The sequence below is a fragment of the Zootoca vivipara genome, chromosome 2 (assembly GCF_965207765.1).
Source record: "Zootoca vivipara chromosome 2, rZooViv2.hap1.1, whole genome shotgun sequence".
NCBI lineage: Eukaryota > Metazoa > Chordata > Lepidosauria > Squamata > Lacertidae > Zootoca > Zootoca vivipara.
In genome coordinates, this window is record NC_142584.1 from 117,708,770 (window position 1) to 117,731,448 (window position 22,679).

General features: G+C 43.9%; 1 protein-coding gene across 1 annotated transcript; it reads left to right on the plus strand.

The window, feature by feature from the left end:
* Positions 1-1,334: 1,334 nt before the first annotated feature.
* On the plus strand, positions 1,335-15,031 carry LOC148687180 (uncharacterized). The gene is made up of 7 exons (XM_088664279.1): positions 1,335-2,189; positions 2,223-2,945; positions 8,450-8,576; positions 9,112-9,215; positions 9,321-9,447; positions 10,942-11,031; positions 13,197-15,031. Exons 1-7 carry the CDS (start codon positions 1,335-1,337, stop codon positions 13,793-13,795), a joined length of 2,625 nt encoding a protein of 874 aa, XP_088520405.1. The 3' UTR covers positions 13,796-15,031.
* Positions 15,032-22,679: the final 7,648 nt, after the last annotated feature.

Genomic DNA, 22,679 nt, shown 5'->3' on the forward strand with positions numbered 1-22,679 from the left:
AATAGGTGCTTCTACGCAGCTTCAGGCAGCTTTGCAATGATCATCACTGAGGGAAATGCAAAACATGCTCTGGAGCTTCATTAACTACAAACCCTGAAATTTGGGGGGCCCTCCAAACTGGTGCCAAAGTTTTGCAATCCTGACTTGCCCCTGGGTCATAGTAATACATCAAACTGGGATCCCTAGAACAGGCATAGGCAAACTCAGCCCTCCAGATGTTTTGGGACTCCAATTCCCATCATCCCTGACCACTGGTTCTGCTAGCTAGGGATCACGGGAGTTGTAGACCAAAAACATCTGGAGGGCCGAGTTTCCCTATGCCTGCCCTAGAATTTGCAATTGAATAGTTTCAAGTATGGAGTTGCTGTATTTCGAAAGTCCTTTTCATTGATATTTTTCTAACAGATGAAAGCCTTCTGTCATCTAACTAACACAGGCATCTGGGAGGGGCTTCACACATTTGCCAGAATGACATAGTCCCCTGTGTGATCCATGTTTTATGTGTCAATGGCCTTTCAGGTGATCTCCTGGACATGGGGAACGTGCCTGTCTTATATTTTTGCACGTGCTTAAACCCATGTCTGGAACTCCAAGCATTGATTAAACTTCTGTTCCAACAAACGCTGGGCACAGGAATTCATGGGAGCCAAACGCATAACAAAATGTTCAATGCATACGAGGTTATCCATACAAATTACTGAGAGGCAGTATTGCTGAGAGGCCCGTTTCCTTTGGGATGCTTATTCGTTAACTCTTGCACCACCCGCTTTCCTGGAAGCACCAAGCTGCCAAGCTGTAAGGAAGTCTCAAACTGCTGTTGAGAGCCTCCAATAATATTAAATATATTTTAAATATATAAATTAAGTATAAATATAAATAAAAACTTTTGAATATTTTCCGGGACTATAAGCACTTGGTGAAAGCTATAGGGGTGGGGTTGTCACTCACAGTCATTATGAATAAGCAGCAAAAAAAAAGAGTCTTTGGGAATTTAAAAAACAGGTTTTTTATGTCATAAACCTTTATCAGCCAGTGCCTGCTTCATATTTATATGTCTCTGTGTAAATATATAAATACATTATAGTTTGAAAAGTTGATTTCGCAACTGACATTTATAAACAGATTCTGACTTGGGAAATAAGGAGGGCTCCGACAATTTTATCCTTGGATGAACAGTGCACATTAAAGCTCATACAAATTCCCTTCCCTTAGATTTTAATGGGTGCTTCTATTGAAAAGCAGTGATTGATTTATTCTTTTTCTCTTTCTCCCCGCCCCCCCCCAAAAAAAATTAGACTCGGCTGGATTGATTCACAGTGACTACCTCTTACGCAATGGGCAACCTGCAGAATAAGATGGAGAGGACAATCGAAAGGAACTGCTTGGGACCACAGCTCAGCATACAAGAGGCATGGAGCGGTTCCCAAAACCCTACTGAAGAATCTCCACTGGAGTCTTCCCAAGAGGATCTTTCTGAGTCGGAGGATGAGAATTTCATTCTGGCACTGGAGAGCAGTGTGGAGGAAGAGAAGGAATCTTCCGGTTTCAACACGCTGAACTTGCCACTTCCAGCACAAGCTGCAGCCCATCGTGGCAAAGTTCCCCTGAGCAGCACCCCAGGCGTGGTCCCAGAGCTGCATAGAAGCAGATGCCCCCTAAGACAGTCCTCCTCCACATCCCTTGAGCCAGAGGACGCCACCGCTATGGAGCCACCAGCAAAAAGGCAAAGGATCTCTTCCGTGTGGAGATACTTCGCGACAATAAGCAAATTTGTGGTCCAGTGCCGTCTCTGCCATGGGGCGGTTCGCCTCGGGAGGCCTGACGGTTGCCAGCTGGTGGGAACCACTGCAATGCACAGTCACATGATGAGAAAGCACAGAGATGTCCTTGATAAGGCGTCAGGAAGTGGCAAGACTGCATCTTCCAGGCCTCGCACCCGGTCTGTCTCAGGGACTTTAGGATTGACGCCCGCTCTGAACAAGTCAGGCACTTCTAGATTGCAATCCACTTCACTGGCTTGTGTAGCATGCCAGCCGAGGGGATTCACTTTGCTAGAGAGCACCAGCAGTCAAGATTTTGAGTCAAGGGATGGCAACACCGTGCTGGTACAGGAGGACCGTGCAGAGGAAAGGGCACTACCAGTACTCAAGGAAGGAGGAGCCTCTGGCTTCAAAAGGCCCCACTCCCTAGTCAACTCCTCCACCTGCTCTGGATCCTTTGAGCCCAAGGTTGCCACCAACATGGAGCCACCAGCCCATCATGGGAAAACGTCCTTTGTGCGGAAGCTCTTCACCAAGGATTCCAATAGCAAATCTGTGGTCCATCGCAATCTGTGCCATCAAACTGTTAGTCTTGGGAAGCCCAGCGGTTGCCAGCAGGTGGGAACCACCACCGCGATGCACAGTCACCTCATGAAATGCCACAAAGATGTGGCTGACGAGGCCAAAAGAAGCAGCAATACAACACACTCCTTCCCTCCTAGGCAGAAAAGAAAGGCAAATGACAGTCCCTGTGGAGGAAAGATGGAAGAGCAAGACTCTGTGGCAACTGACACAGGGGAAAAAGCAAGGGTAACTCCTCACACCATCCAGGTGAGGGGCAGTGTGACATCCTCAAACAGAACCGCACAGGAGATCCTGGGTGAGGAGGACGTCCTCAGCTCAGATGCTCGGCGCCAACGTTTCAGGCATTTCCGCTACCAGGAGGCCGAGGGACCCCGAGAGCTTTGCAGCCAACTCCACCGCCTTTGCCAACAGTGGCTGGAGCCGAAGAGGCACACCAAGGCTCAGATGCTGGACCTGGTGATCCTGGAGCAGTTCCTGGCTGTCCTCCCCCCGGAGATGGAGAGCTGGGTCAGGGAATGTGGAGTGGAGACCAGCTCCCAGGCAGTGGCCCTGGCCGAAGGTTTTCTCATGAGCCAAGCGGAAGACCAGAAGGAGGCTGAGGTGAGAGACTGTTTTGCTCTGGTAATTCCAAGGCCCCAATCCTTTAGTTGTATTTGGATTCACTGATCAATCTTCCAGCTGATAAATTACCAGATCCTCTCAGGTGCTAGGATTAGCAGATGGGGGGCCCTCTTGGTAGTTCCTCCACCCTCAGAGGTTTGGTGGGAGGCAGAAGGCCTTCTCTGTGGTGGCCCCTAAGCTGTGGCATTCCTTCCCCATAGAGGTACATCGGGTTACCTGCACTATACAGCTTCCAGCGAATGCTGGTGATGCTCATTTTTTACCCTAGCTTTTGAGGTGTATGCTTTTGGGACTCACCTTACTTTTATGAATCCAAGTTTTGAATTGTTTTTAGTATAACCACTGAGCCTAGGGCTTGCTGATCAGAAGGTCGGCGGTTCGAATCCCTGTGACGGGGTGAGCTCCCGTTGCTTGGTCCCAGCTTCTGCCAACCTAGCAGTTCGAAAGCACGTCAAAATCATAGAATCATAGAGTTGGAAGAGACCACAAGGGCCATCCAGTCCAACCCCCTGCCAAGCAGGAAACACCATCAAAGCATTCCTGACAGATGGCTGTCAAGCCTCTGCTTAAAGACCTCCAAAGAAGGAGACTCCACCACACTCCTTGGCAGCAAATTCCACTGCCGAACAGCTCTTACTGTCAGGAAGTTCTTCCTAATGTTTAGGTGGAATCTTCTTTCTTGAAGTTTGAATCCATTGCTCCGTGTCCGCTTCTCTGGAGCAGCAGAAAACAAGCTTTCTCCCTCCTCTATATGACATCCTTTTATATATTTGAACATGGTTATCATATCACCCCTTAACCTTCTCTTCTCCAGGCTAAACATACCCAGCTCCCTAAGCCGTTCCTCATAAGGCATCGTTTCCAGGCCTTTGACCATTTTGGTTGCCCTCTTCTGGACACGTTCCAGCTTATCAGTATCCTTCTTGAACTGTGGTGCCCAGAACTGGACACAGTACTCCAGGTGAGGTCTGACCAGAGCAGAATACAGTGGTACTATTACTTCCCTTGATCTAGATGCTATACTCCTATTGATGCAGCCCAGAATTGCATTGGCTTTTTTAGCTGCTGCATCACACTGCTGACTCATGTCAAGTTTGTGGTCTACCAAGACTCCTAGATCCTTTTCACATGTACTGCTCTCAAGCCAGGTGTCTCCCATCCTGTATTTGTGCCTTTCATTTTTTTTGCCCAAGTGTAGTACTTTACATTTCTCCTTGTTAAAATTCATCTTGTTTGCTTTGGCCCAGTTGTCTAATCTGTTAAGGTCATTCTGAAGTGTGATCCTGTCCTCTGGGGTGTTAGCCACCCCTCCCAATTTGGTGTCATCTGCAAACTTGCTCAGGATGCCCTCAAGCCCATCATCCAAGTCATTTATAAAGATGTTGAACAAGACTGGGCCCAAGACAGAACCCTGTGGCACCCCACTAGTCACTACTCTCCAGGATGAGGAGGAGCCATTGATGAGCACCCTTTGGGTTCGGTCAGTAAGCCAGTTACAAATCCACTGAATGGTAGCATTGTCTAGCCCACATTTTACCAGCTTCTTTACAAGAATATCATGGGGCACCTTGTCAAAGGCCTTGCTGAAATCAAGATAGGCTACATCCACAGCGTTCCCTTCATCTACCAGGCTTGTAATTCTGTCAAAAAATGAAATCAGATTAGTCTGACATGACTTATTTTTCAGGAACCCATGCTGACTTTTAGTGATCACAGAGTTTCTTTCTAGGTGCTCACAGACTGTTTGCTTAATGATCTGCTCTAGAATCTTTCCTGGTATTGATGTCAGGCTGACTGGGCGGTAATTGTTTGGGTCCTCTCTTTTCCCCTTTTTGAAAATAGGGACAACATTTGCCCTCCTCCAGTCTGCTGGAACTTCGCCTGTTCTCCAGGAATTTTCAAAGATTATTGCCAGTGGTTCTGAAATCACCTCTGCCAGTTCTTTTAATACTCTTGGATGTAGTTCATCTGGCCCTGGAGACTTGAATACATCTAAACTAGCCAAGTATTCTTGTACTACCTCCTTACTTATTCTGGGCTGTGTTTCCCCTGCTGAATCATCTGCTCCATATTCTTCAGGTTGGGCGTTGTTTTCTTTCTTGGAGAAGACTGAGGCAAAGAAGGCATTGAGGAGTTCTGCCCTTTCTCTGTCCCCTGTTTGCATTTCACCATCTTCTCCTCTGAGTGACCCCACTGTTTCCTTGTTTTTCCTTTTGCTACGGACATACCCATAAAAGCCCTTTTTGTTGCTTTTAACCTCTCTAGCGAGCCTGAGTTCATTCTGTGCTTTAGCTTTTCTGACTTTGTCTCTACACGTGCTGGCTATATGTTTGAATTCCTCTCTGGAGATTTCCCCCCTTTTCCATTTTTTGTACATATCCCTTTTAAATCTTAACTCAGTCAAAAGTTCTTTAGATAGCCAGCCTGGCTTCTTTAGGCACCTTCCATGTTTCCGTCTCATTGGTATTGCCTGAAGTTGTGCTTTTAATATCTCCCTTTTAACAAACTCCCAACCATCATGAACTCCCTTCCCTTTTAGTATTACTGTCCATGGGATTTCACCCAGCGTTTCCCTAAGTTTTCTGAAGTTGGCTTTCTTAAAGTCTAGAATTTGGACCTTAGTATGCTTGGTTGCTCCTTTCCGCTGGATAATAAACTCCAGAAGAGCATGGTCACTCCCACCTAATGATCCTGCCACTTCTACCCCACTAACCAAGTCATCACTATTGGTTAGGACCAGATCTAAAATGGCTGATCCTCTTGTTGCTTCTCCCACTTTCTGGACAATGAAGTTGTCTGCAAGGCCAGTGAGGAATCTGTTCGACCTTATGCTCTTGGCTGAGTTTGACATCCAACAAATATCAGGATAGTTGAAATCCCCCATTACTACTATCTCACTTCCTTTGGAATGCTTGGCCATCTGTTCCAGGAAGGCATCATCTGTGTCCTCAGTTTGGCTTGGGGATCTATAGTAAACTCCCACAATGAGATCACTGTTGTTTTTCTCTCCCTTAATTTTGACCCAGATACTCTCAATTTGGCTTTGAAGTTTTAAATCCTGGATCTCTTCACAGGTATACATATCCCTAACATATAAAGCTACTCCTCCTCCTTTCCTGTTTGGTCTATTTCTCTTAAATAGATTGTATCCCTCTATTACTACATTCCAGTCATGAGACTCATCCCACCAGGTTTCAGTGATGCCTATTATGTCATATTTAGTTTGCTGTACCAAGAGCTCAAGTTCATCTTGTTTATTTCCCATGCTCTGTGCATTAGTATACAGACATTGAAGACCGTTGATCATTCCCCCATGTCTCTTATTTAAGGATATTTTCGTCCCACCACTAGGTCTGCATGCTGCTTGCTCCATTTGGTCCTTGACATTTGGATGATCACCTTCAGCATTTGATAGACTCCTACCTTCAGGACCACTGTCTCCCTCCCCCACATAAGTCAGTTTAAAGCCCTCCTGATGAGGTTTTTGAGTTTTGTGGCAAAAACATTCCTCCCAACTTTTGTGAGGTGCAGTCCATCACTTGCCAGAAGTCCATCTTCAAGAAACTGCAGACCGTGATCTAGGAATCCAAACCGTTCCTGTTTGCACCATTTGCGAAGCCAGTTGTTCACTTCCCCTATTTTTCCCTCTCTCCCTGGGCCATGTCGTTCAACTGGGAGGACAGAAGAGATGACAATTTGTGCATCTAATTGCTTCAACTTCCTGCCCAGAGCCTCATAATCATTTTTGATCTTCTGTAAGCTATGGCTTGCAGTGTCATTGGTTCCCACATGCACCAAAAGGAAGGGGTATTTGTCGGTGGGTTTTATGATTCCTTGCAGCCGTTCTGTTACATCTTTGATCTTGGCCCCAGGTAGACAGCACACCTCTCGAGACATCTTGTCAGGCCCACAGATCACTGCTTCTGTACCCCTCAGTAGGGAATCCCCTATCACCACTACACGCCTCTTCATAGGCTTGGTTGGGATTCTTCCATGTGCTGTCCCTTCCAAGGTTACCTGCATATTCCCGGAGGACTGACTTTGCTGCTCGTCTTCATATTCCTCATCAACTGTGATGAGGGAGAGATCCTCAGGTGGAGTCTGTTCCTCGTCTTCCATCAGCACTTCAAAACGGTTGTGTAATTCTAAGCACTCAGAGCGATCCCTGGGCCTTCTACTTCTATGAGTCACGTTCCTCCATACATCTGGCTGCTGTGTTGGGGAACTGACCTCCTCCTCAGGGAGATCCCCTGTCTCCTCCTTGGTGCAGACAGTGTGCTCTGCTGCATCCAAGAAAAGCTCCAGCTCCTTAATTCTCTGGAGCGTAGATACACGCCCCTGAAGCTGCTGCACCTTCTCTTCCAGAAGGGCAACCTTGTTTTCTAGTAGGGCAACCAACTTGCAATTGTTGCACGTGTAGCTACCCACATCCTTTGGCAAGAAAACAAACATTGCACAGGAATTGCAGGTGACAACGGTTGTTCCCTCCACCTCCATCTTGAAAACCTTGAAGTCAAGGGGGAAAGAGGAAGAGGCCTAGGTCCCCCCTAACAAACGTGTCAGACTTGCTGCCCTAGATCAAAAAGATGGGTCAAACTGCGGCGCGCGCCGCTGCACTCCAAGCTCTGACTAGCTCCGCCCACAGCTAATCACCTGAACTTCCTGACTCACACTTCTAGGTGAAAGGTCACAGCCAGAAACAAACAAGGTCACAGCCAGAAACAAACACCCACACAAGCCTGAACAGTCACCCAAATCCAAGAGGCAGCAGCCCTTCTGCTCCTTCCTCAGTCGCTGCACTCCAAGCTCTGCAAGTAGATAAATAGGAACCGCTACAGCGGGATGGTAAACGGCGTTTCCGTGTGCTGCTCTGGTTCGCCAGAAGCGGCTTTGTCATGCTGGCCACATGACCTGGAAGCTATACGCCGGCACCCTCGGCCAATAATGCGAGATGAGCGCGCAACCCCAGAGTCGGTCACGACTGGACCTAATGGTCAGGGGTCCCTTTACCTTTACCTTTTTATTAATGCTGCTACCTACTCTGGGACCTTAGAGTGAAAGGGAGGATAAATAATTATTAATTAATTATTAATATTGGCCCAAATATGATGTACATTGAAAAGTTAAGGCGGGTGGGGGGGAGACAATACCCAAATATAAGCCGCTCCCTTCCTCGCTTTCTCCCTTCCTGGCCTTGGGGGAGAAGACGGCGGACTACATTTGGGACAGGCACTGCAATGCCGCACTCCTGGCTGCATACCCGATACTTTCTTGTAAGGTGGCGAATATAAGTTGCACTTTAACTTTTCAAGATCGCAATTGGGGGGGAGTGTGGCTTATATACGGGCCAATACGGGAATAGTAACTTAATACTTGAACATTTACTCATCTTCTGTTATTTAATGGCACCCCTGGCCTTTGCCTGACCTGTTTCCTGTCTCTCTCCCCCCCCCCCCACTTCCTTGCATGGGCTCCTATCTCAGGTGCAGGAGATGTCATCCAAAGCAACCTCACGTTTCATGGAGGCAGAGAACATCCTGCAGGATGCCACCGAGAGGCCACTGTTCAGGGAGATCAAGCAGGAGGCTGACATGGACACCACCTCTCTGGGTGAGGACCAAAAAGGAGCAGGTTTCAGCATGGTCTCTCCTTCTCTTGAATATGCCTGGATCCTGTGGGTTGCATTAATGTATCCTCTCAGGAATCCTTGTTGGGTGGAGACACCTCTCTTTGTAGTCCACCTCATTTAAAGATCAGCTTTGTTTCAGTGGGTTCAGACTGCATAGAAATACAAACCATCCATATATATTTGCATATATTTGCTCACAGAATATAACTTCAGACAACTTAAAGAACAGAAGTTGCATTTACTTAGCGTCATAACTCTTACACTGCTCATAGCATAAAGCATAATAACTTAGTTCACAAATACTGTGTATTCCAAGTTAAAATCAGAGCTCTCTTCTCCATTGCAGCCTCTTTTAGCCTCAGGCTATATTGCTGGAGATGGAGAATAACACACCCATTCTCTTCAGCAGCTTAGAACAAAGAGACACCACACCCAACATGGATGCCTACTAGATTAGCATTTGGGCTAAATCACAGGGCCTAAAATGCCTCCCCGTTTTCTTCGTCTTCCCAATAGGATGTCAAACAACTTTTGGAGACAGCGAGATGACCCCAGAGGTTCCTTCTAGACCTCCTCCTCTTTGTGCCGGACTGGAAATGGCTTCTGCCCAATTGGAACAGGTACGGGGTGGGTGGAATCGTTGGGGAAGTGGGAAGGGGACCCCCCGGGTTCCTTTTTCAGACCCCGCAAGAGGTGTGGGATTTGATGGGACATCCCTCTTTCAGGTTCCCGTGTCCCTTGAGGAGGTGGCAGTTCGTTTCAAAGAGGACGAATGGGCTTTGCTGGATCCGGGCCAGAGAGTGCTGCACAAAGAAGTCATGGAGGAGAATTATGAGAATCTGGTATCTTTAGGTAAGGCTTCTTCTTGCTTTTGCCTGATAGATCCCGAGAGGAGGAATAGTTGCTGCTCTTTTATGCGGCAGTGCATTGTGGGAAACGACACAGCGTGTGACAGTAGCTGACAAGGGCCTTTAGTGTGGCAGGCTCCACCCTGCAGAACTCCCTGCCTGAGGAGGTTCGGCAGGAGCCATCCCTGCCTTCTTTCAGATGTCTCTTAAAAACTGTACCTTTTAGTCACATATTTACAGTATGGATCCCCCCCCCTTTCCGCCAGCTAGTATCTGTTGCTGTTTTATTGGTGTTTGTAAACACGTTTTACAGATATTTATTTTTTATTATTTTAAAGTTTATTTATTCTTTTCAAATTTATACATTTCTTTAATTTCACAATCATTTTAACATTTCAAAGTTTGACTCCATTCCCCCTCTTTCTGCGGTTCCTTAAATTTATTTTTTAATATCTTCTGCATATCCAAATTCATTTAATTTGCTCATTTGATTACCTACTTTAAATATAAACTGGTATGAAACTGCAGGTTATTACAGTAACCCTGCTGGTGTTTTTATCTGTTTGCAATTTATCTGTAAATATTCAATAAGGCGTTTCCATTCTTTTAGAAAAAGTTTATCTTGATTTCCTAAATAAATTAATTCATCATAAATAAATTTCAATACAATTTAGGTAGTTCTGTCCCTGTAACTCCCAAAAGAAAAGCTTCTGGTTTTGTTTTTTTTACAAAGGTTATTTTGAACATCCTTTTCAATTCATTATATATCATATCCCATTAAGCTTACTGGCTTACCATTTTACAGATATTTATTCTGATTTAATTGAATTTATGCCACAAGCCTCCTTGATATATGCTGTGAAAGTGCAGGTCAAGGGGATTCAAATAAATAAGCTCTGGCCCCATCCTGTTGGGCAAAATACGCACCAACCGAGTGGCAACAGCGGCAGGGTTGACGAAATAACAAAGTCGTCTTCAGTATCTTTGCTTGCTTTTATTTACAATTATATACAACACACTCCTCTACTCCTTTCCTCTCATTTCACAATACATCACCACCACCACACCCATGAACCATTTGCTTAAATACAGAATTCAAAATAGTCAATTACCCAATCACATTACAGTAAGCAAACTCTACCTTCAATTATTCAAATTAGCAAAAGCTCACAGGTGTGTTAACATTCAGATCAAGGTTGCAAACACACATCTCTGTGTAGCACCATTGACCACATCAGTCTTAAAGGAAAAACCTAACACATCCATGCTATACTTTTAAGGCAGCATTATACCATTACCCAGGCCTATGCCTATTAAATAATCTATGACCGACAAAAGTGTGTGGAGCAGGACTATTATTATGATCATAATTAGGTGTCTGTCAGTATGCTTTTTGTCATTGATGCTGTGCAATGTGTTTTAATGTTGTACTCCACCCTGATAAAGGGGAGTATATAAATTGAATAAATAAAAATATCTTATTTCTTTCAAAAAAAAGGACTACTAATTTCCAGATCGGGCATCACATCGCAGAAAGAATGGGAAAATGCATTCATTGAGGGCTCGGAAGAACAAGAGACATTAGCAGGTAGGTGCTTAATTGAGATGGGACTCCCTGCATTTTTGGCCTAGCAAGCCATGCAGATACCTGGCAGACATTTTTATTTCTGTGAGACCAGACTTTCACGCCCTCCTTAATTAAACTGGTGGGCACCAGAGGGAGACAGGACCTTTTTAGTGGTGTCTCCTGCGCTCTGGAATTTACTTCTGAAAGAAACAGCAGGTGCTCCCCTCAGTTTAAAAAACATCTTTATAAAAACTTACCTGTTTTCTCTTACCTGTAACTGAATGCTGCAGACGTAGCTCTCTACCCTGGCCTTGAGACCTGAGACATGTTTTGAGAGCCCGCCACTTCCCTGGGACTATAATATTTTCTAAAATCCTTTTTAAAATTACGAATTTTGGATTTTTGTAAACCACCCCAGGACTTCCTGGTGGAGGGTGCGTAATAGATTTACTAATGCTAATAATTTATGCCAGTGGTTCCCAACAGGTGGTCCGGGGACCCCCAGGGGTCCGCGAGCTATGCCAGAGGGGTCCTCAAGATCCTATTAGAATAAAAAATATATTAAATATATTTCGTATGATAACAGATTTTTTGTTTTGGCCGCTTCCTGCATGAGCAGAGTCTAGCGCAAAACTAGAATTAGATAGAGGCAGTAGTTCTGCTGTATGCCGCAAGGACTACAAGAAACTTGGAGATAAGGCAATGAAAAAGATCCTTCCATTTGCAACCACATATCGGTGTGAGCAAGCATTTTATTCCATGTGTTTCATGAAAAACAAATATAGGAATCAGCTCGACATGCAGTCGGATTTCAGAGTGAAAGTTTCAAGTTTGGAACCTAATATTTCAGAAATAATGGACTCAAAAGGACAGATTTAACTCATCTCATTAAGAACTGAAAATTAAAACTAACTGTATACTGATGGAGTACTCTGTTGTAACGGTAAAAAACGTATAAATATAAAATATAAAAAGACTCTTAATTCGGCTCTCACTTTTTAATTTTGTTGGGAACCCTTGATTTATGCTACTTGTTTCACACACAAAAATATTTGGTGCTTGGTTATAGAAAAACCTCAAAGCAAGGCACATGTTGTATCATCAAACTACAGCTATTCCCCTGCAGGATTTGGGTCAAGGGTTCCCAACAAAATTTTCTCGAGGACCCCTCATCGAGCCGCTATTGTGGCAAGGACCCCCATTAATTCCTAATCCTAAAATTAAAAAGTGAGAGCCAAATTAAGAGTCTTTTTATATTTTATATTTATACGTTTTTTACCGTTACAACAGAGTACTCCATCAGTATACAGTTAGTTTTAATTTTCAGTTCTTAATGAGATGAGTTAAATCTGTCCTTTTGAGTCCATTATTTCTGAAATATTAGGTTCCAAACTTGAAACTTACACTCTGAAATCCGACCGCATGTCGAGCCGATTCCTATATTTGTTTTTCATGAAACACATGGAATAAAATGCTTGCTCACACCGATATGTGGTTGCAAATGGAAGGATCTTTTTCATTGCCTTATCTCCAAGTTTCTTGTAGTCCTTGCGGCATACATCAGAACTACTGCCTCTATCTAATTCTAGTTTTGCGCTAGACTCTGCTCATGCAGGAAGCGGCCAAAACAAAAAATCTGTTATCATACGAAATATATTTAATATATTTTTTATTCTAATAGGATCTTGAGGACCCCTCTGGCATAGCTCGCGGACCCCTGGGGGTCCCCGGACCACCTGTTGGGAACCACTGATTTGGGTTGTGCTTCACCCAGTTAAAACAGAAAACAAGGGTAAATTCAAAAGATTAAAAATAGTAATAAACTACAAGCACATCAGTATTATAGATATCTGGGTAGACTGGTCTGAGCAAAAATGTTTTAAGCAGGTGCCAAAAAGAGTCTCGTATCAATATGCAGGGAGTTCCAAAGTATAGAGAATGCCATACTAAAATATCAATTTCCTACAAATGCGGAACATATATAATGTGGCGTGTGTAACAGTTGTTATTGTTGTTTAGTTGTGTCCGACTTTGTGTAACAGTATCAGTTACTATTTCCTTTTCACCATCAGAGGCTGTTTAATGTATTTGAAAGGATTTGCGTCCCCACTCAATATTTTCTACTTTCTTTGATTCATTGAGTTTCCTTCCTGATTTGAGGATCTGTTCCTCCTTGATTCTTTCAGGTGATGGGGGTGAAAGTGATGGAGAAAACTTTCCTCAAAGCAAGACAACTGAACAAAAGCAGAAGTGGAGGAAGAAACGCTTGGCTTCGGTGGGGGCTGGCTTCCATGAAGTTCCAATACTAGCAGAACATCGTGCAGGCAAGAAAAGGAATATTGAGAATGGAGAGAGACTGTTGATGTGCTCAGAGTGTGGAAAGGGTTTCATTGGCTGGATGAACCTTACTAAACATCAGAGAATCCACATGGGAGAAAAGCCACATGAGTATTCAGAGAACAGGAAGCAATTCTCTCACAGTTCAGACCTTAGTGCACACCAGAGAGTCCATGTTGGCGAAAAGCGCTATAAATGCTCAGAGTGTGGAAAGAGCTTTGTTCAGAGCACGTACCTGAGAGTGCACGAAAGAATCCACAGAGGGGAAAAGCCGTACAAATGCTTCGAGTGCGGAAAGAGCTTCAGCTGGAGTGGAAACCTGAACAGGCACCACAGAATCCACACAGGGGAGAAGCCGTATCAATGTTCCCAGTGTGAGAAGAGTTTCCGCCATGGATCAAGTCTTAAACTTCACCAGAGAATTCACGCAGGGGAACGCACTTTATAAACATCGAGGTTTTGGTGGAATACACATGTTAATTCACATTACAAAATTTGCACATGGGAGAAACTCAACGGCTAAAAGCAGGCATAGGCAAACTTGGCTTGGCTCTCCAGCTGTTTTGGGACTACAGTTCCCATCATCCCTGACCACTGGTCCTGTTAACTAGGGATGATGGGAGTTGTAGTCCCAAAACATCTGGAGGGCCGAGTTTGCCTATGTCTGGCTAAGAGCCATGAATCACATTCAAGAATCCCCACAGGAAATGAGTTTGGGATGAGCATCCTTCAGAGCAGACCGCTTTAGGTCGTAGAAAAGAATGCCAGGAGAGTGTGGACATTCTGATATCCCTTCGGGAGAAAGCACATGAATAATTACAGCAACCTTCACAATCTGGTGCCCTCCAAATATTTTGGACTCCAATTCTCATCGGCCACATGCATCACAGCCACTGGGTTCCCCCAAAGAACTTGGGTGGTGGTCTGTTTTTTTTTAGCAAAAACCCACCTTCGCACCAAAATACAGAACAACCACACAGGATTTGCACCAGCCTGGGGCTATTGGGAGTTGTACTGCAGCATCTCGTGGCTTCGATGTTTTTGAATATCATTTATCACTGTCCCATTGTATATGAAAGGAAGTATTGGGCATCACTTTGATTGACTTGTTTATTTCTAGCGTCACATTCCCCCCCCCCCCAATTATGACTTACTGGCATTGCATTGTACCGGTAGTAGGATGTGAGGTCTTCCATCATTTCTGTGGCTCCTGGGCTGCCTCATATGTAGCAGTGCAGAAAGGCGAGCGTGCTAAACCACAAATGCAATGCAATGAGCTATTTCTGCTTAGTTTTGTACACAGCACACACATTTTGATAAATAACAACCTTTTGCATTGCCTTGGCTACATTTGAGAATATGTCTTAGAGATGCCAGTTTTGTGTGGATGCCTTTTGGACTGGATCTGAGCACATCAAAGAAGAGTTTCACTTAAACGTGTTGTGAATTTAAACAGAAAAATCCGGGAGGGAAAGACGGGCCTCCACAGTGCCATCTGGTGTCATAGTGTTGTATTGCATATAAAATGCTTTTTCTTTACCAGCCCGGCGAAATCCTTAATGTGATGAGCACTATGTATATAATGTGCTGTGTGTATTCTTATTTTGTTACTATTTGTATTTTTGTTACTATTTGTATTCATTGTATAAGGCTATTTTTTCTCTTTTAAATCTGCAAATAAAGGTTTTTTAAAATGAAACAAAATTTTGGGGAAATTGTGTGACCAGAGGCCTGGCTTTCTTTTTCTTTTAGCTAGTGATTGAAACTCCACAATTTAAAGCCTTTGAAAAGCACAGCAGCTGGAGGCAGCCGTAGTTCTGAATCCCAGTTTCTGGGATTCATGGCTGGGGAGAGTTGTTCTTGCATCCAGGTCCTGCGTTTGGGCTTCCCATTAAAGGGATACCTTACCTCCCATTCACATCATACTTTTAAAATGCTATTGGAAAGTTGGAAGGGACCCCAAGGAATCTCAACTAAAGCATCCATGACAGAACGCTTTACTTCAGACTCCTTTACTTCAAATTGCTTTAAACAAATGGGCAGGAATCAATGTAGGCTTATATTGTTTCTCCTAGAGGACATAGGACCTTACTACTGGACTTTAAAAATGAAAGCTGCCTATTCTTTGTTCTTCTTTGCTGATCACTCGTAGCCGAGTAAGATTGTCTTCAAAAACATGGTTTTGCTGCCACATAACCCCGGACAACACCGTTACTGGCCCCAACAACATCCAACATACCATCTCAGGACTATTTAATCGCTCATCTTCTAACGTTGTGTATGCCATCAAAAGCCAACAGTGCCCTTCAGCTCTCTATATTGGACGAACAGGCCAAACCCTACGCCAAAGGATAAATGGACATAAATCTGACATCGGGAATCACAAGACAGAGAAAACAGTAGGACAACATTTCAATCTCCCAGGACATTCTGTACAAGATCTCAAAGTAGCTGTCTTATTACAAAAGAATTTCAGAAATAGATTGGAAAGAGAAGTTGCTTTATACATGATAAAGCTCTCTCTAGCCATCTCACCCCTTGCTTTTTCCTGCAAGACCAATTGCAGTCGTTAACAGTCGTCAACAGCTATCAGTCAGTCAATCACCCACTCCCACCACAAGGAGGGAGTAATACCCCTCCCCACCCTCTCACTAAGCACCTGGTGACTTCTGTTTCAGTGTATGTAAGGAAGTGTGCATGCACACGAAAGCTCATACCAATGACAAACTTAGTAGGTCTCTAAGGTGCTGCTGGAAGGAATTTTTTAATTTTGTTATGGTTTAAACAGTGGGTCTGAAAGTGACTGTGGAGGCCAATTCTGGATCCACACGTCCTTCCACAGTAGGGACATAGGCTTCCGGGCAGAAATTGATCATGATGATCAACGTCCGGGCGGGAGTTGATCATGATGATCAGTTTGGTGTGCCAAACTGCCTTCCTCTTAGCACGTTTTCCCCTTTTGTCCTGAGTTTGAGCGTCCAGGGCACCTTTGGTAAAGCTGCTCTCCAATGGAGCGCTCAAAGTCCAGTGTTTCCCAGTTGTCAGTGTTTATACTACATTTTTAAAGATTTGCCTTGAGACAGTCTTTAAACCTCTTTTGTTGACCACCAGCATTACGCTTTCCATTTTTAGTTAGGAATAGAGTAGTTGTTTTGGAAGACGATCATCAGGCATCTGCATAACATGACCAGTTCAACAAGGCTTGGCAGGGGGTTGGACTGGATGGCCCTTGTGGTCCCTTCCAACTCTATGATTCTATGATGTTGAAGAATCCTTGCTTTGACAATGGCGATCTTTGCTTCTTCCAGTACACTAGCATTAATTCACCTATCTTCCCAAGTGATGTGTAAAAATTACTGGGGACACAATTGATGGAACCTTTCGAGGAGTTGGAGATGGTGTTTATAAGTGATCCATGTTTTGCAGGCATACAGTAACACCGGTGGTACAATAGCTTTGTAAACAAGCATTTTGGTTTCCCTGCGAATGTCCCGATCCTCAAACACTCTGCACTTCAATCGGGAGAAAGCCGTACTCGTAGAGCTCGGGCGATGCTGGATTTTGCTCAAATTTGCCACCTTGGACAATGACCCCATTGTTCCACTCATAGAATCATAGAGTTGGAAGAGACCACAAGGGCCATCCAGTCCAACCCCCTGCCAAACACCATCAAAGCATTCCTGACAGATGGCTGTCAAGCCTCTGCTTAAAGACCTCCAAAGAAGGAGACTCCACCACACTCCTTGGTAGCAAATTCCACTGCCGAACAGCTCTTACTGTCAGTAAGTTCTTCCTAATGTTTAGGTGGAATCTTCTTTCTTGCAGTTTGAATCCATTGCTCCGTGTCCGCTTCTCTGGGGCAGCAGAAAACAATCTTTCTCCCTCCTCCCTATGACATCCTTTCATATATTTGAACATGGCTATCATATCACCCCTTAACCTTCTCTTCTCCAGGCTAAACATACCCAGTTCCCTAAGCCGTTCCTCGTAAGGCATCGTTTCCAGGCCTTTGACCATTTTGGTTGCCCTCTTCTGGACACGTTCCAGCTTGTCAGTATCCTTCTTGAACTGTGGTGCCCAGAACTGGACACAGTACTCCAGGTGAGGTCTGACCAGAGCAGAATACAGTGGTACTATTACTTCCCTTGATCTAGATGCTATACTCCTATTGATGCAGCCCAGAATTGCATTGGCTTTTTTAGCTGCTGCATCACACTGTTGACTCATGTCAAGTTTGTGGTCTACCAAGACTCCTAGATCTTTTTTCACATGTACTGCTCTCAAGCCAGGTATCTCCCATCCTGTATTTGTGCCTTTCATTTTTTATTTTATTTTTTTGCCCAAATGTAGTACTTTAAATTTCTCCTTGTTAAAATTCATCTTGTTTGCTTTGGCCCAGTTGTCTAACCTGTTAAGGTCATTTTGAAGTGTGATCCTGTCCTCTGGGGTATTAGCCACCCCTCCCAATTTGGTGTCATCTGCAACTCTGTTGCATGATTCTGGCCTACCCAATCCCCTTTGTTGAATTCATCTTATCATTACATAAATAAAACCTTTTGAAGACCTATTTGAAATTCATCTTCCTCCTGTTCTTGCAATTTACTGTTTATATGTGTTAATGACAGACACAAAGCTGATAAGGTTGATCAGAAGCATGGATTTCAACCGAAAATGGGACAAAGTTGGCATTTTTCAATGTCATCCCATTTGGTGATGGAGATGCAGAAACAAGTAAGAAAGAGGCAGATCCTGTTATTGTTAAGGATGCTAGTGTTAGTACAGAGTAACACTGACACAGATTATCAAAAAGCAAAAACAAAAGTTGCAATTTCAGTATAAATTGCAATTTCAGCTGAATGGGGGGGGCACCTGAAGCATCGTTTTGTTGAGCCATTTCCATTGCTTTTATTTGCTCATTGCAAACGGCTGAAAGTCTGTAAATTTTGTTAATCAACATGATTTGCAATGGGGTTGAATAATTTCAATTTCAACTGTATATACATACATATAGGTTGTATAGGTTTTGCCAGCCTTGGCTTCCTTCCTCTCCCCACCCAACCCCTTTTACCTTTGCAAAGAAAGCCCATTAAGTCAGGCAATTGCCCAGAGCTTTCCCCATTGTTAAGAAGATAAAGGTGAGGCTGATAACCTATTCCTGGCCTCAAGTCTTGTTGGCATCCAGACCCCCAGGGGTCAAGGCAATGTCCTTTCAAATTAATTGGATTAATTCACTTCCACAGCTACACCCTCATAGCTTTTGCAAACCGAGATGTCTTAGTCAGGAGTTTAGTCAGGAGTGTATCTGGGATGATAAATACTGGTAATAACTGAGATTCTTTCCACCCTCTGCAAGGCATGGTTTGTTTGAAGTTTCAACCCTCCGGGTGTTATTGGGCTACAGGTCATAAGAACATTATTTTATTCTTCTTGTAAACCACTTTGTCATGCTTTGTGTCCAACAACCGGCATATAAATTTTGAGAAATGAATCATTTTGCCATTTCTGGAGCTTATAGACTGCCTTTCATACATCAATGTAGAGCAGTGATGGGCAACCTTTTGAGCTTGGTGTGTCAAAATTCGCCAAAAAACTGCGCATAACTCAGGTAGTGTGTCACTTCAAGAAAAAAACACCATAGTTTCACAATATTTATAGTTCAAATAACAATATATAAATATATAAACATATATAAATGTATTTAATAAACCATAAACTAATTATTTAACTTATTTTTTAAAAAAATATTTAAAAAGGGGGGAAAATAAGGCAAAACCCAGAGGTCTTTCCCAGTGGGACTCTGGGCTCAGGCCTTCCTCCAACGGGTCTGCCACTGGGGAGGTGGACTCGGGTTCGGTCTGTGCCTCCTTATGGCCCTCTTCAGCCCACCTCTCCCCTCACTCCCACTCTCAAGGAGGAGGTTTAAAATGCATTGGGGTTGAACAACTCTTCCCCTTGCGTTTTGTTTTGTTTTGTGTGTTTTTTAGCGCCCACCGTGGTCTCTTGCTTCAGTCTCCCAGATTTTTAACAGCTTCCCGGCTTTGTTCCACCCAGCCTTCTACCACAATATTTTAATTATTATTATTATTTTAAAGACAAAGGGGGGTGGGGAAGGGGGAGGGGAAGGGCTCCCCTCTCAAAAACAGTCAGACAAGCAGGTTTCATAGAATCGTAGAATCATAGAGTTGGAAGAGACCACAAGGGCCATCCAGTCCAACCCCCTGCCGAGCAGGAAACACCACCAAAGCATTCTTGACATATGCCTGTCAAGCCTAATGTTTAGGTGGAATATTCTTTCTTGCAGTTTGAATCCATTGCTCCGTGTCCGCTTCTCTGGAGCAGCAGAAAACAACCTTTCTCCCTCCTCTATAAGACATCCTTTTATATATTTGAACATGGCTATCATATCACCCCTTAACCTTCTCTTCTCCAGGCTAAACATACCCAGCTCCCTAAGCCGTTCCTCATATGGCATTGTTTCCAGGCCTTTGACCATTTTGGTTGCCCACTTCTGGACACGTTCCAGCTTGTCAGTATCCTTCTTGAACTGTGGTGCCCAGAACCGGACACATTACGCCAGGTGAGGTCTGACCAGAGCAGAATACAGTGGTACTATTAATTCCCTTGATCTAGATGCTATACTCCTATTGATGCAGCCCAGAATTGCATTGGCTTTTTTAGCTGCTGCATCACACTGCTGACTCATGTCAAGTCTGTGGTCTACCAAGACTCATCCTTTTCACATGTACTGCTCTCAAGCCAGGTGTCCCCCATCCTGTATTTGTGCCTTTCATATTTTTTGTCCAAGTGTAGTACTTTACATTTCTCCTTGTTAAAATTCATCTTGTTTGCTTTGGCCCAGTTGTCTAACCTGTTAAGGTCATTTTGAAGTGTGATCCTGTCCTCTGGGGTATTAGCCACCCCTCCCAATTTGGTGTCATCTGCAAATTTGCTCAGGATGCCCTCAAGCCCACCATCCAAGTCATTGATAAAGTTGTTGAATTAGACTGGGCCCAAGACAGACCCAGTCTTATTCAACATCTTTATCAATGATGTTCAATTTAAAGGCAGGCCAACCAGCAGTCAAACAACAATGACAAAAGTGGGAGTGGGGGGGGTGAGAAGTGGGGTAGTTGAGGATGATAAGGAGGAGATGAGTAAAGGGGGGGATTTGGTGTATAAAATGAAGGGGTGGAGTCTATGTATTAAAAGTGGGAGATGGGGGTGATAGTAATGATGTAGAAGTGTTGATATTCGGGGAGGGGGGGGAGGGAGATTTTTTAAAAAATGAAGTTAAAAAGTAAAATTAAAAATAATAATATTATTAATAATAATAAAGGTAAGAAAAATGTGGGAAGAAAAATTTTAAACGGTAAAAATGATAACTAAAGGGGGGGAGGAGACTTTATGAGTTATTTTATGCTTAGTGACAACGTCACTGTGCCTGAAGCTTCTGACTAAACATCAGCTTAGTTGGTAGAGTGCTAGACTTTTAATCTCAGGGTTTGGGGTTCAAGACCCATGTTGGGCAAAAGATTCCTACCTTGCAGGGGGTTGGACTACATGACTCTCATGGTCCCTTCCAACTTTATAATTCTATGGTTGAAAGAGCCAGGGGGTGGTGCAGGACCTGGGTTCAAATCCTCACTCGGTCATGATGAAGCTCACTGGGTATCCCTGGGGCAGCCACTGCCTTTCAGCCTTACCTCCTTCACAGGGTTGTTGTTGGGGATTAAATGAGGAGGGTGAGATAAGCCCTACATGCCACCTTTTGCTTCTTGGAGGAAAAGGCAGGAAATAAATACAATAAGTAAATAAGTAAATAAATAAATAAATACCCCCTCCCCAATGGGAAGTCTGCAAATGGTACCTGAGCCCAACAACCCTCTCCACAACTGCAATTCCAAGTAACTGATATTCACAGCATCATCGAATTGCAGGGTTGGACCCAAAGGCTCATCTCATTCAACCCCCCCCCCCCGCAAAGCAGGAACAAGAAGCTCATTGGAAGCTAAAAGGTGAGCTAGATAAATGCAATAGAGAAAAAGTACACTTTTTTTTCAATACTGTATATCTGAAAACCAGCTTTGGTCTCTGCGCAATTTGAATTATCCCGCTTTTGTCCAGACAAGGTCAACGCTCTGCGTTCTGGTTGGGTGGGGGTAGGAGAGGGGACGACGGTTTGAGATGTTGCCACGCCCCCTGCCTGACTCTACCCCACTTTCCATTCGGCAGCCACGACTATTTATGCCCTCCGTTTACAAAGCTTTTGCACTTGAATTTGCAGGGTTCAGGAGAGGTCGCCGTCTTCGCTTCGTGTGCATTACTGGAAATCGTCTTCGACCAGCTTCAAGCAGCCAGCGACCCCTTGGCTACAGAGAGTAGCATCGTCTGCCTAAGTCCCTGAGGTTGGTTCTGTTTTTTAAGTTGCTATTTTTTCAAATCGCCCGCGCAGGCAAATTTAGCTTAAACCCTTCGGTTGTGCTGAGTTGAAGCTAAACTTGGCTGCGATGGCGATTTGAGAAACACAATTTCGTATTGTAAACAGGTTAACAAACTGGCAGGATTTTAAGAAGACTTGTAATTCTAGGGGCACTCTAGAAAAATTTAAGGAAAAATAAGTTTGGAGTAATAATTATATTCAGTAGGGGGGGAATTATGGCTGAGGAACCAGGAGAGCGGGGTGGAGGGAGGTCACGGGATTCAGGGAATCTTTTGGGTGGGGGGTTGATTAAAATTGTTTTAGGTTATTTTTGTATTTTTTGATTTTTATTTTTGTTACTGTGTGTTTTCATTCTTGTTACATTGGTATAAAACCTAGTAAAATATTATATATATGTTTTCACACAACATATATATACAGCTTGATTGTGTAAAACAAAGATACAAACCTGTATCTTACAAAATTTATAAAATAGAAGTCTTTTTCAAATCGCCCGCGCAGCCGCGCACCCTTTTTCAAAGCGCCCGCGCAGGCAAATTTAGCTGAAACCCTTCGGTTGTGCTGGGTTGAAGCTAAATTTGGCTGCAGTGGCGATTTGAGAAAGACGATTGGGTAATGTAAACAGGTTAACACGTTGGCAGGACTATAAGAAGACTTGTAATTTTAGGGGCACTCTAGAAAAACTGAAGGAAAAATAAGTTTGGAGTAATCATTATATTCGGTAGGGGAAAAAATTATGGCTAAGAAACCAGGAGAGTGGGGTGGAGGGAAGTCACGGTATTCAGGGAATCCTTTTTGGGGGGGTTGATTAATATTGTTTTAGGTTATTTTTGTATTTTTTTCATTTTCGTTACTGTTTTCATTCTTGTTAGATTTGTATAAAACCTAGTAA